The 15,932-nt window shown below is 38.2% G+C and overlaps 1 protein-coding gene across 1 annotated transcript in view; it reads left to right on the top strand.

Annotated features, from left to right (window-relative positions):
- LOC130603006 (rap1 GTPase-GDP dissociation stimulator 1-like) overlaps window positions 1–15,329 on the top strand; it is a 34,351-nt gene extending 19,022 nt beyond the window's left edge. The window contains 7 exon segments of the mRNA XM_057416400.1: window positions 782–925; window positions 4,109–4,243; window positions 7,315–7,440; window positions 11,595–11,734; window positions 12,623–12,749; window positions 13,792–13,920; window positions 15,196–15,329. Of these exon segments, the coding sequence (XP_057272383.1) occupies window positions 782–925; window positions 4,109–4,243; window positions 7,315–7,440; window positions 11,595–11,734; window positions 12,623–12,749; window positions 13,792–13,920; window positions 15,196–15,329 (935 nt within the window).
- The last annotated feature ends 603 nt before the right edge of the window (window positions 15,330–15,932 follow it).

Genomic DNA, 15,932 nt, shown 5'->3' with positions numbered 1-15,932 from the left:
GCCTTGGTGTCATCCTAGCATCAGAATGTCTGTTACATGCAAAACCAAAACAGAGACCACACCTAAAGAGTCTGGCTAAAGTTCAAGGATTTAGCTTCTTAGATCAAAACACTTCAATAAAGCCTTAAGAAGCTTTTAGTGTGTGCCCTGGTTTCAGCTGGGACAGTGTTAATTTTCTTCCTAGTAGCAGGTGCAGTGCTGTATTTCAGCTTTAGTCCAGGAACAATGCTGATAACACACCAATGTTTCAGTTGTTGCTAAGTAATGCTTATCCTGATATAGGACTTTCAGTCCCTCATGCTTTGCCAGTGAGGAGGGGCACAAGAAGCTGAGTGGAAGCAGAGACAGGACATCTGACCCAAACTAGCCGAATTGGTATTCCAGACCACAGTATGTCATGCCCAGTATATAAACTGGGCTAGCCAGAAGGGACTGATCACTGCTTGGGTTGGCCTGGCTATTGGTCAGCTGGTGGTGAGCAATTTTATTGTGCATCACTTGTGTTGCACATTTGTCTCATGTGTCTCGTTTTCACTGCTGTTCCCTATTATCAGTATTGTTAATGTTGGCATTATTTCTATTATTTCTATTATCATTATATTTTATTTAATTGCATTTGTTAAGCTGTTCTTATCTCAACCCCTGGGTTTCACGTTTTTCTGATTCTCCTTCCCATCCCACCTGGGGAGAGGGCAGGAGGGAAGTGAGTGAGCAGCTGCCTGGTACTTGGTTGCCTGCTGGGTTTAACCAAAACAACGTGCTTTTATTGTTATCTCTACAGATGCTCTAAAAGTGCAGTTGGTGGAGGCAGGTGTGCAAGAGGTGCTGTCCGAGATCCTGATGAGGCTCCAGGGTAGTTCACAAGCTGAAAATACATGTATTGTGAAGGCTGCATCAGATCTCATTGTCTCTCTGCTTCTTGGAGGTAAAAAAAAAACCAGAAGGTATACTAACATTCCAGGTACAAAAAAAAAAAAAAAAAGGAAAAAAGTTCCCCTGGATTTGCCATCTTCTCTGCTGCTTTCACAGTTAACAGGCACATCTGCAACCTGTTTCATAATTCTTAGGAGAATTCTTCTCAGGCACTACATTATTATTATAGGCGCCTAGCACTCCCATTGCCATGCCTCCCTTCAAGCATATACGTATGTTGCCTGAAGTCATCCAATACCATAGTGGCTGCTCCCGTGCAGAACACGAAAGCACAAGAACTTCAGACCATTGTAGCTGTTACCTGTGGCTGTCAGTTCACACCCTGCTTTTATAAACTTACTTTCACAGCTGCCCCAAGAGCCAGTTTTAAATCTAAACCTAATCATCAAATTAAGTTCATGTGATATTGAACTACTCATGTTTCCTGAGGTACTATTCTGAGTACATACTTCAAACATTTGGAATAACAAATGAAAGAACTTTCTTGTAACATAAATTCTGCATCTATTAGGAACAGACTACTACACTGCTGACCTAGATTTTTCACTAAGTCTGTAAGCGGATTTCAGGAATACTAAAAGGATGAAGACCTAACAGCAACTTAGTTTAGAGTGGCCCTGCTATGTTGCATTTTGAACGATACAGATTAAAGAATAAAACATCAAGAACTGGACACTTGTACTGCATCCCACCACCTCCAATCCCAAAGCAACCAACAATTTTCATTAATATGTGCTTATCATATAAGATTCCCTCACATCTGCCTGAATGTTAAAAACAAAAGTTTGTCTAGCTAAAGCAAGCCATCATACACACATATTTCCACCTCCACCATCTTTTCTAGCCTCCTTTTCTTACTTCTCTTACACCTTGCTCTGAATCAGCCATTGTGCATTACAGTTCTACAAAGGCCACAGAAATACCCTCAGTGCCTTTAAACTAGCTATCTTCAATTTATTCAGCTGAATGGCTTGCTTCATCACTCATTCTTCTCCATCTATCTCCCGCACAACCCCATTACATGTTTCATGTGGAAAAAGTGAACAATCCCTCTCAGGCCTCAATATGTGCCACTGATGTATGCACAGCCTTTAATCTAAGAGAAAAAACCCACTGTGGAAATCTGATCTCAGCATCAAATAACTTCCAAGGCAGTGAAAAGATGACAGACAGCTTTTGCAACTATGAAGTGGCTGTTCCATCATATTTCAACTATGAGTCATTAAATTGAAGGTTCTGCTGCTATCCAAGCAAAAATCCACAGAAGAAAGAACCAATTTGGAGCTCTGTGACATTCAAAGCAAGGCAGACACTAATGGGTCCTGCCTATTCACACTTTAGTACAAGAGAAAATAATGCCCTGCCATTCTTTGGTTTGAAAGGTGAGGGGAGGAGAGATGGGGGGAGGAGAGAAATGAAGTTCAGTTAAGGTTAGTCTACATGAAGATCGAAATATTTTGACTTCAGATTTTTGTCAGACCAAAAGAGATGGTCTGTTTCTAGAGAACCTGTCCTTAAAGAGAACTAGGTAATTTTCCTCATACACTCTGATCTCCAAAGATTAGAACCAAGCAAGGGAAGATTTGAGGAATCATAAGCAAAAACATCAGCTTTAGAGAATGTATACATAAGTGATACCAAAAGATTTTTTGCATGAGTAGAAACTGAACTATTTTCCAGACTGATAGTTTTCTCATGAGTATATCCACTTATGTTTTATAAGCAGTTGACATTCTTATTTAACATATGTAGTAATACAGGGGAAAAAAATATGCTACTAACTGAAATGCTAAGAGATTAAAGGAATAATAGGCATTGGTTCAAAAGACAACATGGAGTTTCTACTACATGGAAATACTGGGATATGCTTGGAAATAACATTCAAATCAATGAAGCTGTTAAAATTGCTACAGCCAATTTTAAGTGCTATACACACAAAAATTGAAAGTGTACATTTTAGGCATGCAGTTAGTACCACAAGAGGCACCTAAAGCTAATTCTGGCTAGATTCTCTACTTACATGAAGTCCGTATAATTCCATGGATAATTGTTTACTGCAGGTGAAGATGTGGTCTTCCTATAAGACCCTGTATTTCTTCCTTCCTGTAGAATACTGTATTCCTATATGGTGTTTTGCCACTTTTTAACAGCATTCACAAGGTAACAGCACAGCAATAAAGAAACTTCTACTGGTGTCAGGAATACGGTTCTCTTGAGGTGTAATAAATTGTATTGAATAAAACACAGAAAAATATTTGTAACAGGCATCTTCAAAATACTTCCTTCAGGAAGGATGCATATGATAATATGCAGTTTCCTTTTGCTCTTTAGGAGAACACCTCACTTCCTATTAAGGTGGACTAAGTAGCTGCTGATAACAAAAGGGCTGTCACCTCTGCAGAGCAAGTTCTCAAAGAGAGAGGGAGACATATATAACAAATAAATACTCACAGAAAACATTGCAAAGCATATACCAAGCAAAATGGTAGTTCTGCAGAATGTATAAATCTGCTTTCACCACATCAGAACTCTCTAGGTCAGCTCATATTTTCTTAGCTTCATATGAGAGCAAGTCCTCATTTCAGAGAGTGGGTTTCTCAAAACAGGTAATAAAAGCTAGGCCCAATTCTTTCCATGATTAATGACAAATTATTTGACTGAATACAAGGAGTAACAGCAGTACAAAACTAGTAATCAGACTCACCACTGCTGGATAAGATCCCTGCTCTCACAATGGTCTCTTAAACCAGCAGAATAGCAAAACTGAAATATTAAATTTCTCCTACGGAGAAACTGAAAATGCTACCAGTATTCTACCACATATATAGTGGAAAATAAAGCAGTTTGGGGGGGGTGGGGTGGTGGTGGTGTCAGAGAATAAAAAAAAAGCAACAAACCTTATTGAAGGACATATAGTTTTGATTTGACAGTGGCTGTCTAGAAAGCTCTCTAAGCTAAGCTTTACTCAAGGGTGTCTCAACATCATTCACAGGTGGCTAATGCCCACTTAGCTCTAGAGTTGAAGGATGTAAAAGACTATGCAAAAGCTATAGTCTCAAATTTATCAAGACATTAAAACACTCAAGGTAAAGACTCCCTGAATTCTCAATTTGCATGATTAATGTCTACCATTGTGTTTTTTACCTCTCAACTGCTTGGTTTTGCCTTTCTTCAGATGGCAACTGTGTACGAATGGTACAGCTGGGAGTCATACATCAGCTTCTGGATCTTTTGGAGAAACATGTAGAGAGTGAGGACATCTCTGTTCAACATGCTGCACTCAGTGCACTTCGAAACCTTGCTATACCAGGTACAGACTTTGAAGAAAACTGATTTACTGTGATTCTTTGTAAAGATGGATCATTTAATGGAGATCTGTGTGGCTCTGTCCAAGTCACCAATTTCAGCCCCTTGTATTTTGAGGGGCAACTGACCTTTTTCTCTCCCTGCAGAGACATATGTATTTCAGTAACTCATCAATACTTTTTACCTACATAGAGGGTCTACACATACTAGTGATCTCATTGCCAGCTGCTAAAGTAGTTTCATGTTAACAACATAGAGCAGTTCAAGACAAAACTGTAGAACACAGTTTATAGCTTAAAATAAAGAGTATGGGGTGAAGCTATTGCATCACAGCTGGCAGCGATTTCATAAATCTGCTTCTCTTCTATACAGCCAATATTCATTCTGAATTCAGCCTTCGTAACAAACACACTTTAAAACTACAAACTTAAGGGAAAGCACAAGAAAAATGGGAACAGACTTTTTTAGTAGGGCCTGTTGTGATAGGACAAGGGACAGTGTTTTTTAACTACAAGAGATTAGATTTAGCTTAGATATAATGAATACATTTTTTACAATGGGGGCTGTGAAACACTGGAACAAGTTGCCCAGGGAGGTGGGCGCCCCACCTCTGGAAACATCCAAAGTCAGGTTGGATGGGGCTCTGAGTAACCTGATCTAATCTCCCCACTCACTGAGGTGGGGTGGAGGGAGGGGGTTGAACTAGATGAGCTTTGAAGGTCCCTTCCAACTCAGTTCTATGATTCTACACTTGTGACCTTTTGTTAACACACATCAGGGAATCGTGCTGCTTCTTATTTCAAATTTACTGTTTCCATGTGAAATTGCAATTCAGGACAGAAATGTTTTCCTAGAGACTTAACAGTGCAGCAGCACCCTGCAACAGTCCTTACACTGCTATACAGTACTCCAGAGAAGAGCATGGCATCAATAATATCTTGTAAAAATAACAGATTTTGAATCTGTCTGCCAATTTTATTATGTAAACCAGCCAGCATGCTTGGTCTGACAGTTTTAGACATAATCACTGCTTTGAACAAGTGAGAGCCACAGAATAAAGTACTTGCTACTTTGCTTCCCCTACTTCCTTTTAAAGCTGATACACTTCCTTCTTGCAGACAGCTGTCTTCAGAACCTCACCTATTTCTTTCAACTTATTTTTTACAAGCTCTCAAGTAATTTATTTAGTTTGGCTTATAATATCACCACACTCTCTGGATCATAACAACCAGACATTATCTGTCTATCCAGTATTTTAACAAACATATTTCACACCATAAGCCCCTCACTGCTTTTATGTGTACTTTATTTCTCTGAAGAGATGTTCCACCACCACTCACATCAGCAGACAAATTGCTTTTTGGTGCTAATAGAGTATGCAGCACTTTGAGAATGCATGCCAGCTACCTCACATCAGTTACAACCTAACACAGAGCTATTAGAAGATAATCACAGAACCACAAAAAATCACGGAGAGCCATCCAGCTGAAATTAGGAGAGTGATTTAGTAGGCAAAATGTAACTATCATTATTAGAATAAAATGGTGGACTTTTTCCATAACCGTAGGGGTGTCCCATGCTTAGTCCCCATTGACTTCACTCCTGCAATATGTACAATAGGAATTAAGGATTACAAGCAGCAAAGATCCCAATTAATCTCATTTGAAAGATAGCAGTGTTGATGTAGTTTCCCTTGACAAGCAGCAGATAATTATGTTCTAACTCAGAACATGTTCCTCAACAAATACCAAGGTCCATTTTTTGTAATGCCAAGCCCAGGCAATCCTTGGGAGTTCCTTAGCAACGCAACAAACACAACTGATCTTGCAAAGATTACAGGATCTAAATCTCCAGAAATCATGGTTGCAATCTACAACTTCATTCCCTATGTCACTGCCAGCAGGTACTGGTACTATACATAGTACCAGTACATCTCAATGTTCTTTATATGCCATAACTTTCCCTCACAATAATAAATCACTTCCAGAAATACACAAACTCTTACCACTTCCAATAATATAGTCTGCTTCATGGAGGCAAAACAAACAAACAAAACCAACCCCAAAACAAAGCCTACAACAACAACAAAACCCCACCAGCCAACAAAAAGACTGAGAGCAAATCCAAAGAAATCATAAACCAAAAATGAATATGGATCAACACTTGCAAATGAAAACAGGGAAAGTCTTCAATTCAAGTAATGATCTTTGAGACCAAGGAGATTATAAAAAAAAAATTGGAAAAAAGTAATTATGCTGTAGTGAATGTGCCACCGAAAAACATGGACATTAAGGACAGTTACTTAACAGTGTCAGCTTCTCAATTTGTCCAATAAGATGAGGAAGGGATAGAACAGCTGTCTCCCTAAATTCACTGTGTGTCATGTGTGCTCTCTTCCCCCCTCACCCCCCCCAAAAAAGGCATGGTGAAGATGGTAAAAGAATTGCTCTGAAGGAAACAGCTTTTGGTAACACAGTTAAGCAGTATTAGGACTCTTTCCAGACAAGCTTCTAATTATTACCAGGGATTACTGCAATAACTGGAGCAAAGACACAAGAATTAGGAGAAGAAAGCACAGAAACAAACACAAGAATTAAGGAAGAGAAAGCACAGAAACAAAAGGCATGAACAGCAGTGGATCAGGGAGCTCAAATAATAAAAGAAAATTAATTTTCAATAAATATGGCTATGTAAATCACTTCTGCCACCCAGTTGAGATGAGCAAGCATAGGAAAGGCTTGCTCGTGAGAGTGATCAAATGAATGGATTGTCTAGTACAACTAGAAAGAAACAACAATGCTGTGTTTATCCTATTTATGCACTTCACTCCAGGCAGGGCTCAGATCAAAACTAACCAAAATATTATAACAGCAATTCCTAAGAAGCTTTTAGTTCAAGAGAAACCTGAACAATTGGGTAGTCCTGACCTCGTTTCTGAGCACTCTAACAAGCTGGACTTTTTGGTAAGAGCATAATGCAGCCTAAAATTCAGAACAGTTATATTGTATCTAAATTTTCAGATGCTTGTGTGGTTATTGAGCTTCACAGCACTGTCTTTATTTTTCCATTTTCTAGTTGTTAGCAAAGTTCAAATGCTGGAAAAAGGTGTGGCAGAACGGATTCACACACTTCTAAGGTCAGAGATGCCTCCTGTGCAGTTTAAACTCCTTGAAACACTACGAATGTTAGCAGATGGTCAAGGTAAGGAATTGCTAATGTTTACTTATGTCAAATATCCACCCCACTTCTCCCATCTCCCTGCAAGACAATGAATGTGGCAAGGAAAACACAGGCTAAGAGTCCTGCTGACCTAATTCCACTCAGTCTGGAGAGGTTCCAACACAGATGATTGCCAAAGGCTGCAAGCCTTCCATATTGTCCCAGTCAGTCTCAGAAGTACATAAGAAAGAAACCAAATGGAAAAATCTGCATAGTCAGTGAGAAATGTCAAAGGCCTCAAAGAAAGATGTTGTCCACCAGAGATATACTAGCAAGGCATGAGTACAATGGAAAAGATTAAAGCTAAGGCTTTACAGTGCCAAATCACAGGAAAGCAAATCAATAATAAAACTAATAAATGATAATAATAAAATGAAATAAATAAAAATAATAAAACAATAATAAAAGAATGAAAGGGAGCTGGGGTGGAGTGAGGCAGGAGAAATGAGTTTCTACCACCCAGTCTCTCTACACATATGGTGCCAGGTTTCTCTGCCTGATACGGCTCAAATGTTGAATTTAATCTGCACATTGAAATATGGGATTATTTACTTGCACTTCATTCACTTCTACACAGAGGTGGGTATGCAAAGGCAACAATACTCACTCTGTGCTTATACCTGCATTTTTAGAAACACGCACAATTTCAGGACTATGTTAAGATCTATTATAGTATCTAAATTTATCCTTAGATTTATATAGCTTCTTACCAGAGTATAACACAAAAACAAGCATTGTGGGGTTTAGTTTTCTTAATTAGTGTTCCAATTCTTTCATATCACCAAAGCAGCTGCCCTAGAAGACCTTGAGATGTGCACTAATAACAATAGGTCAAAACAGAACCAGAGAAGTTGTGACTGTTTTGCAATAGAAACTGACGGTACAGAACAATTAAAAATTCATTAATTATATGGAAGGAGAAAAAAATCTCAGTCTTCTACATTCCATGCTGCATACTTGTTTACACCACTGAAGACATCACTTCGATATAGCAAGCTACTTGCATCCTTTTTCAAACTAATATGCATGATAGACATGTAGATCTAGCCCACATATTAATAAACAGATTCCAGTCCAGTAAAAAGCTTTCACTTACATTTCACCGAGGTATACTACAAGATATACAGAAACTTACCCTCTTCCTTCCAGGCCTTGAAAAAAAGTAATTAAAAGATCATTTCTCCAAAGTTGTATCTGAATGGTGATGGAGACTGTTTAGCTTTTAAAACGGAGGCATCTTAACTACACAGATCTAAATTATGAAACACTAAATTTTATACATTTTTTTAAACTCAATGCTATCTACCTGCCCTTGTATAAAGTCAGAACTTGGTACAAAATGCTACAATATCTGAATCTGAAACAATACAGATATTCAAGTGTAGAGTAGAAAAACCAAAAAGGCTGATTATTTAATGTTTGTCTGTTCCTGTCTATGAGCACATAATTCTCCCACCTTTAATTACTTTCTATTCTGTTTACCCATGAGTTACTATTGTCCTTAATTAACTCAGCTTGAACTCTTATGAATACACATCTACTAAGAAATCCACACTAAATTAGTTAATTGCATTACCTAGTATAAGTTCACTACTGTGACAATCACTGGGCATGCTGAAGCCTACAGACTAGAAGAGGTGGATTTCTTTCTAACTATAGAAAACAGGAATCAGATCTGTCAGCTTCATTACACTAAAGAGATGTTAACATTAACTCCTGATTTTCCATTGTTTTGCTTCAGAGGAGCAGAAGAATTTGTGCACTTAACAGCCCAAAGACTTTCAGCTGAACTGAAAGTTCAGTCATACAAATTACTAAAATTTGGTGTTTTGTAAGTTAAAACTGCCTGTTCCTGTTAATAACTAATTGGGTTTTATTTCAAAGAACTCTATTGCTGGTAGACATCAGGAAGTCCTTGTCAAATTGGGTCAAGACACTTCCTTTGATCAAACCTCTTAGACTGGTTCCATTCACCATCCTCTCATCACTTTCTGCTTCCTGTACTAAATTGGATTACCATGATCTCCTCAGACTAATGTGTAACATCTGACCTAGAAACAAAAGCTTGTTACATGTGGTAATACACAGGTGGTTGTGCAATGACAAGCAGCTCATCTCAAAACAAACATGTTCAACTAAGCTAGAATGTCCCAGATTCCTTGTGGGATTTTGATCTGTGGATTGTTTCTTAGCATACTGGATAAAAATAAACAAACAAACATGTCTGTCCTTCCTTGTCTTCCTCCCCAAAATAGAAAGGGTAAAGTTGATTTATTTTGACTTATTTGTTGACAGGTTTCAGCAAAATATCCAGAGTAATCATGTGGTTTATTGATACTGACCTTCTGGTGTGCATGCTCTATTTGACCCTTTCCTGAATATTTCAAAACAAATGCCACACACAGAGAAAGAGAGAGATAAAGAGACAGGAGCAGGGTGATGCCCTTATCAGCCAACCTATTCCTTGTGGTTCCAGATGTTAATACTGGTTCTAGCTCAAGTCTTTGCTTCCAAAGGAGCAAGGATCTCCCTGGCTACCTTACTTCAGGACTGGAACTATTTTAAAAAAATGGAAAAATTAAAAAGATTGGAAGAAGCTCACAAATCCTATAAATCCTTCTTAGGGAATGTACACGGCCCAGGAAGGCCTTCAACACATCTCTCCTTCAGAGCACACAATGCATGTTTCATGTTCCTCTGCTGTGGTCCTCCAGCAATGAGGGGTGGACACAGGATAAGACTATGAACCACCAAAATGACATCAACAAGAAAAATCCTTAACTATACAAGACTCCTAAATATGAATTAAATTTTATAACTACAGTATTTTTTTTCTATTTTTTGCAAATAGAACAATTCTACACTGAAAGTGAGCATCTGTCCTATGACTACTCTTGTCTCTCAGCTGCTACATCTGATGCCCAGCTGGAAATACTGCGCCTTTATACCCTCAGTTCATGATCAACTGAAATGCATGGAAACAGCTGTTTGGCAGTTTACAAAACAACTCTTGTGCTCAAAGCCAAATGGTTGAACACTCAATTCCCACAAAAAGAATTAAGTTGTGCACATTACTACTTTCTTATCTTTCTCCTGGTACACTTCAGTCAGAAGGAAATACCAGTTGAACCAAGATGTAGAATTTCAGTCTTTAAGTATTGAACAGGATCAACTAACTGAAATTACTGGAGCAGTATTTACCAGGATGTTCTTAGGGCTGAACCTCTGTTTAACATAACTGGTTGAAAGGAGTATTTCAGCCTTCAGCACCCTTCTACCTGCATTTTAGCTTTTCTCAGGAAATCACTTTCTACCAGTTAGTTACATTTGATTCACAGCACTTTAAAAACATGTTATTAAACTGCAGTAAGACTCCTGTGGAACCATGGGTTTGACTGATAAAGAGCATAATCAGAGTTCCTTTTGCTCCTGAAATTCTAAGAGCTCTGGGAGTAGTCTTCCTTAGTGGCAATGAGCATTAAGCCAGTGTTATCATGAGAGTTCCACTACTTAGCAAAAATTACCTAGTGAGGTTTTTTTCCAAATGTCAACCAACAGATTAATACTTCGAGCAAGTCTTGCAAGAGGGTTCCTGAAACACAAGGTAATGCACATTAAAAGGCTCACCATCCTGATGATGCCTAATACACAGTTAAACACAGTCTTAAGACATGCAATTACAGACATGCTGCAATCCTGCTCTAAGACTTGGCTTCCTACATGCTACCAACAGTAATTAACACCATTACTGAGAACTGAAACAGCAAGAACAGGATCTAAAGAGCCCACGATTTCATTTGTTCAGAGCTCTAACAGCAAGTACAAGAAACTACACAGGAAACAGCCCATGAACATTTCAGGATAGCAGCAGAACATTTGTTTTCAAAGATATGTAGTTGCTCATTTTAAGCCCTGCTTCAACAGCTTCTTAAAAAGGATAAGTTTATTGGAACAGCTCATTCTGTTCTTCAACTCCAAAAGTTACTGTAACACAAGTAGCATTCCTCAGGTAATATTTCCAAGATTTCTTAAAACCCAATGCTTTAGTTACAGCTCTTAAAGGATAGCTCAGGCCTGTGACAGAAAGACTGAGAACTTTGATTTTGAATGCCTCCTGATGATGTTTTTCTCTTCAGCTGATGCGGCTGAAATCTTGGGCCAAGACCCTATGCTACTCAACAGACTTGTGCAGTGGTGCAGTACTAATGACCATACTGGTGTTCATGGAGAAGCAAATCGGCTGCTAGCATCGATCTTGCATCACAACAGATCCCAAGTACGAGAGCTACTGGCCTGATACGTATCTATTTTATCCTTCTCAAATATTTTTAAAGCTTGTCGATATAGCTGGGGGTTGTGTTAAACAGCACATACAGCTTTATCATTAGAAACATGAAAAAATCACAGTAAAAACCCCTCATCTGCCTCAGTATCAGTAATGGGGAGGTAAGCAGAAAAGCCATGCTCTCCATAGCCACAGATACTGCACAGAAATGAATAACATGGTTACTTTACTGTCACTTGTCAACTTTTAACTTGAGTAAGGCTTGACAAATGTTAAGTAGGTAAAGCTTTTCTATTTCTGTATTAGTTTCTAAATAAAATGGCAAAGATCACTCAGACCTGTCCCAAATATCAGTCCTCCAGGAGCAAAGAGCCCACTTACCTACCTAGTGATGGATAAATCTGGCATGACCTGTGCCTGCTGGCATATTAGAACAGGATCTGTTTTTTGTAAATCATGTCATCATACACAGGCATCTCAATCATGCTTCATTTGAGGTAGCAACAAAAAAAGTAGATACTATCTGCAAAGGGTTTGATAAAGTAGAACTCATATTTGCTAGTCTGCAGGCTTGAAATGAAAAAATTAAGTTAGGTCAAACTAAACCTCTTAAAACAAAATATAAAAATTACCTTATAGATATACATATACACAATTGCAAGTATTGATATTCCAAGTAAATTGGACCAGCCCGAGGCAGATGTGCATGGTCAGTGCCCAAAGCAATGTTATTTAGTCATCATATACTGGTTTGCACTGCAGCAGGTAAATCATTGCCATCAATTAAGAGGCTGAAGAGTGCAATATAATTTCTTTCTTCATTTTACATTATTCACAAGTCAGATTTCCATTTGTGATATTTTACCTTTGATCTAACAGGAAGTGGTCAAAGCCATCCAGGAGGCACAAGGAGTGAAGCATCTGATTTCCATGACAACAAGTGAACATGCTGGCATGCAGAATGAGGCTCTGAATGCCTTGGCAATAGCATCTGCAATCAATTTAGGTACTTTTCTCCTGAAAACAATTATTTGTGCAAGATCCTCAATTATTAAAAAAACATGATAATGCTCTTAGTTCTATGTACCATGTTAAGAAAAAGTGTGTTTCTTGTCTAGATGTAGCTCTTCAGCATGAAATAAAGGTCAGCCATTCAGAAGATGACAAAAGCAGCAGGCTACAGTAATTGCCTGAAGATTTTTTTTTCTGTTTAGAGTCAAATGATCAGGTTGTGTGGACAGGCACAATCTACGAGTAGAATGGTATATTGCTAGAAACCTACACAACAAAACAGAAAGGTAATGAAGACTAGAGAAAAAAAGATGAGAAAGCCTAAATGAAGACAAAATTAAGGACAAATTATGGACTTGAATGGTCAAGGAAGACTAAATGGAAGAAATAATCTTCAGAAAACAGACATTCTAATGCAGGAAACAAAGCAGAAGCATAGACAAAAGGGCCTTGTAGAAGGTGCAAATGAAACAAGTGAGAAAACTGTACCTACTTTTACTGAGCTAATTTTCAGAAAGACTGAGTATACTTTTTCAAGACTGAGTATACTTCTTTTTTAGCTTTTTCCTATATGGCTGACCGCATCTGAAAATGGGTCTCAATTTACTACAATAAAGACAGTCACCACAAACCTACATAAATCAAAAGATAAACTGAAAATTTGGAGTTTCCTATAACAAGACAATAAAGAGCCCATTTTACTGCTCAGTCCACCATTAAGGCTCTCAAACTCAACTGGGCAAGTAATGCAAATCCACATTTGTAGCACCAATCATTGCAAATCTTAATCTATTATGAAGTTATTTTATACAATCTACAGCACATAGGTTCTGTCTTCCAGAATGAGAGCAGTGAAGAAACGCTACATGAAAAATAATACAGAAATTCTCCAGTAGGGACAACAGATGCCCAAGACATCCCTGCATAGCCAATTTGAAATGAAGCTTGTCAGGAATTTCATTTTTAAAAAGGAAGCATGTTCACTTCCCAGCTTCTTTTCAGGTAACAGCTCAGGTATTTGCTTGCTTATTTTTCAGAAACCCTTGAAGAATCTTTTAAGGAATTACAGCTAGTTCAAAGCTTACACAAACTTCTACAAGATGATAATACAAGTCCTGAGGTGAAATATAACTCAATGGGTCTTCTGTGCAGTCTTCTTAATTCAGGTAATTTAAGTTTTCTGTCATTAAAAGATAGGTATTTCTGATGTGTTTTCAGTAACAGAAAACCATCATTTTCTGTTACTGAAATGTGCTGCTTGCAATGCTGCAGTCAGTGAGTAGTAAAGGAATTAAACAGGTTAATCCTTTATTCATCACCAAAAATCCCAGTTGAGCAGCTTCTTTCTGTATGGAAAAGTTGATTAAACCATCAGTTGAATTTAAAAAAAAAGAAAAAGAAAAAGGCTTTATTTCAATGAGTCAGTGGCATAATCAAGTCCTGAAATAGTAAAATTAGAGCCTTGAAACAAAGGCATCTTTGTCCAAATTCACCATGCACAAATGTCTGGCAGTCCCAGGTCCTGTATGTACCACAGCCTTTTTGTGTTCCACAAAATAGTCTGCATCATCTTCCACATGCAGACATATATTTATTCTGCTTATGCTGTCAGCAAAGGAGAAGCAGACAAAACTGCAATTTTAGCAATGCTGCCTTTGCACAGCAACTTTTAGTTAAACATATGAAGGATATGATTTCAGTTTCTCTCACTCTATGGTTAGGAAAGACTTAAAATGCTTTCTGCAAGATCAGACTTACCCTGGATGTGTGGCACTAATTGAAAACAACCACCTTGAAACCAGGAGGCCAAAGATCTCATGCCAGTTTCTCACATCTTAATACATAAATCATGTAAGCTGAAAATGATTGTGCTCAAGGCAAGGATCTGCCACAAGAGGAACTGCCTTTCGAATCCTGGAGTCACTCTGTATTGACAGACAAGATGGATTTTGCAGTATACTTTTTCTTTTTTCTCCTGTAGCCACACAGACTTTGGAACAGGAATAAGTACTTGCATCCTTCAGTGCTACCACAGGGTACTGACACAACAGATGTATCTCTAAGACTTTTCTTTCCAGAGGTGTCTATACTTAGCACTCTATAAATTATAACTAATATTAAAAATTAGGTCTTGCCAATACAAAAGACTAACAAAAAGCATACAGGCAAAAAAATCCTGGAACTTGTCCTGTATTATATTTTCAACAAAGTCCTTTCCTTCTGTTCAATCAGTTCTTGGAAGTCAAACAGGAGGAAAAGAAAAAATAAAATCTTCACCTGTTAAATACTTTCAATGGCTGAAAAGTGTGTCTCTTGAGAGAAGTTTACTTAAATCAGCTCATTTTAAACAGTAAATACTCCAAACTCTTATCTTACAACAATAGTTGGGAGCCACTATGCCATGGCATGTCACTAAAACTCAGCTTTTCATCATTATTCAGGTGATCTGAGGCAAGAAATAGAAGAGGACAAGATTAAAGAAACCCTGGAACAACTCTGCAGTCACAGCAATGCAAATGTAGTCAAAGAAGCTGTCACAACATTACAAGTTTTGAGAGGAGAAACACCCCACTAGCCTCCCTTCTTCCCCAGAGCAACCCTGCACTGCCACTGAGGCAAACGCAGTAAACAGTAGCTTTGACAACCCAACCTTGCATACATCATGCTGCCACATAACCAAGACTACTAAAGCCCAGGTATAGCTCCTGCTTTTAAAGCTGTACATAACAGAAAAAAAGAATACTCATTTGTTCATCTATTTGGCCTACAGATGCTTACATCATTGCTGTTCTTCTCTGAGGTACTAACGCACAGCAGTAGGAATAAGGCAAGTAGTCTTAGAACACATCACATTAGAAGCATCAGACAACTACTACTTCCGCAATATATTTTTCAGGTGCTTGGTTCTATCAAATCAGGGTATCACTTGCAACTTTGTATTGTATCAACGGGACTTCAAAATCATTACAAAAAGATCTCAAGCTTATATCATGCAACCCGAAACACTGGGGTTTTACATAAGAGCTGTAGCTTAAAAAACGCAAAGGGCTAATTGGCACAAATTCAACCTCTGCACATGGTGAATCAACCTGCGAGACCAGCTGTTAACTAAGTATCTTATAAACACAGCAAAACTGTACCTTTAAACTAACTTCCCCTTCAATTTCCAATTTCAAAG

This window comes from Pezoporus wallicus, unplaced genomic scaffold (genome assembly GCF_028554395.1).
Source record: "Pezoporus wallicus isolate ANWC-B61680 ecotype Strahan unplaced genomic scaffold, APGP_CSIRO_Pwel_v1 contig_2012, whole genome shotgun sequence".
NCBI lineage: Eukaryota > Metazoa > Chordata > Aves > Psittaciformes > Psittacidae > Pezoporus > Pezoporus wallicus.
The sequence above is the reverse complement of the archived record's forward strand: the minus strand, read 5'-3'. Positions and strand labels throughout refer to the sequence as shown.